General features: G+C 50.8%; 1 protein-coding gene across 1 annotated transcript in view; it reads left to right on the plus strand.

The window, feature by feature from the left end:
• Positions 1 to 813: 813 nt before the first annotated feature.
• LOC120039481 (rhodopsin kinase GRK1-like) overlaps positions 814 to 2,500 on the plus strand; it is a 7,883-nt gene continuing 6,196 nt past the window's right edge. The window contains exon 1 of the mRNA XM_038984886.1: positions 814 to 1,515. Within this exon, the coding sequence (XP_038840814.1) occupies positions 814 to 1,515 (702 nt within the window). The remainder of the gene's footprint in view (positions 1,516 to 2,500) is intronic.

Raw genomic sequence — 2,500 nt, forward strand, 5'->3', positions numbered from 1 at the left:
TCTCTCTCTCTCTCTCTTTCTCTCCCTCTCTTTCTCTCCCTCTATCTCTCTCTCTCTTTTTCTCCCTCTCTCTCTCTCTCTCTTTCTTTCTCTCTCTCTCTCTCTCTCTCTCTCTCTCTCTCTCTCTCTCTCTCTCTCTCTCTCTCTCTCTCTCTCTCTCTCTCTCTCTCTCTCTCTCTCTCTCTCTCTCTCTCTCTCTCTCTCTCTCTCTCTCTCTCTCTCTCTCTCTCTCTCTCCATCCTATTGTCCTCCTCATGGTTTAACACAGTAGCAGTGGAAGGAAGGTATTATAGAGTTAGTGGATAGAGTTAGTGGAGTTAGTGGAACTCTGAACACAAAGGTGTTGAGTCAGACAGATCTCTGTTATGTGAGAATGTGTGTGCGTGTGTGCGTGGCAGGGGCTTAACCTCTGTCTCAGGTCTGCTACGGTCCTAGTAAGGGGAATCAGTGCTCCCTGTGTGTCACTTTCTCTCTCTCTCTCTGCATCCTGCGCTCCAGGGGTACAGACAGACAGACAGATCACTCCTCTGCTCTCTACTGAATCACTCCAGTCTGGGGAAACTCTAATCCTTTCATTTCCTGTGAACATTTTGGTCATCCGGCCGTCTGTCCTTCTGTTTACTCCTGTCCTTCTCTTCTCCTCCTCCTTTCCTCTCCCCCTCTTTTTCTCTCCGTGTCCACGACGAGAGGAGTTGTCTGGGGATTTTCTCATTCTCCCTCCTGAACTGTTTCCCAGTGGAGCTCGGCGCTTCTCTTCTGTTCCTCTCTCTCTTTATTTCTCTCTCTTTGTTTCTGCCTCCATCCTTCGTCGCCATGGATATGGGCAGCCTGACAACGGTAGTGGCCAACTCGGCCTACATCTCGGCGCGCGGGAGCTTCGACGGCACGGCCAACCCGTCCGCCAACCGGGACAAGAAGTACCACGCCCGCCTGAAGCTGCCTCACATCACGGTGTGCGAGGGCCTCAGGGAGACTCTGGACCTGGGCTTCCAGACCGCCTGCGTGGAGCAGCCCATCGGCAAGCGTCTGTTCCAGGAGTTCCTGGAGGCCAACAATGAATACAAAGGCCCCTGCCGCCTGTGGAAGGACGTGGAGGAGTACAACCAGGCCGAGGACCAGGACCGCATTAAGAAGGCCTCCAAGATGCTCTCTCGCTACATGGATCCGAGCGCCAAACACTTCTGTCCCTTCCTGCCGGAGAACGACATCACCAAGGTGAAGGAGAAGCACGCGGAGGCCGGAGACGATCTGTTCATCGAGACTCTGACCAGCGTACTGGACTTCCTCAAGGAGGTCCCTTACACCTTCTACCTGGACAGCATGCACCTGAAGAGGTTCCTCCAGTGGAAGTGGCTGGAGATGCAGCCCACGGGAGAGGACTGGTTCATGGACTTCCGTGTCCTTGGGAAGGGGGGCTTCGGGGAGGTACACGCCACCTCGATGAAGGCCACGGGGAAACTGTACGCCTGCAAGAAGCTCAACAAGAAGAGGCTGAAGAAGAGGAAAGGATATGAGGTGAGAGACAGAAGACCTGTATTACTACTATATATAGTGGAGTTTGTAGTTCACTTCTAAAATGGAGGACAAAATTGGTTGCCATTGGAATAGAGGAAAGAGTGCCTGATGGGTAGTGTAGTTCATGGAGGGAAATGGCTATGTGTCATTGGATGGGTTGATACGAGATGTGTGTTGTAAGACCATTAGGGTTAGGTGTTGGTTTCTGTGAGTTTCGTGTGAGAGCTCTGAGGAAGTCACTTTAAAGAGGTCAAAGATAAAGAGAGGAGAGAGAAGCGTGTGATGGACAAAAGAGAGTTCACAGTTTAATTCATAAAGTTTGTGTTTTGGGTTTGATGAACACCATTCGTAACACAACTTATCCAAAGCATCTGTCCAGGATAAGCGATGCTTAGTGGAGGAGGGCCGATTACGGAACAGACTTACGTTAGTACATAGGAGAGCACACACACAGTCGTTAGTACGTAGCCTTGACCTTCAGCAGAGTGTCACAGCTCTTCAGATTATCACAGGGATTTCACACGACATAAGAACCTCATTCAGGACTATTACCCAACAACACACCTTCCAAATGTCTTCCTCTGAGTTTGCATCACAAATAGCACCCCGCTCCCTGTAAATCCCTATGGGCCAAGGTCAAAAGTAGGGCCCTTCATAGGGAATAGGGTGCCTTGTAGGAAGCAACCATGCAGGATCATCCCTGTAGATTTGTTCTATGCCACAAATAGACTAGACAGAGGAGTGGTCTGGGCAGCGGTGAAACTGTGTGTGTGTGTGTGCACGTGTGTGTGTACATGTGTGTGCGTACGTGTGCGCACGTGTGTGTGCACGTGTGTATGTACGTGTGTGTGTGCGTACCTGTGTGTGTGTACGTGTGTGTGTGTGTGTGTGAGTGTAGTATAGTGCAGTAGTGTGCAGTAAGATGAATGTAAGTGTTGGACTGTAGTCCGTTCTGGGCAGTGAGGGGTAAGGGTCTGTCTGGAGT

This window comes from Salvelinus namaycush, unplaced genomic scaffold (genome assembly GCF_016432855.1).
Source record: "Salvelinus namaycush isolate Seneca unplaced genomic scaffold, SaNama_1.0 Scaffold274, whole genome shotgun sequence".
Classification (NCBI taxonomy): domain Eukaryota; kingdom Metazoa; phylum Chordata; class Actinopteri; order Salmoniformes; family Salmonidae; genus Salvelinus; species Salvelinus namaycush.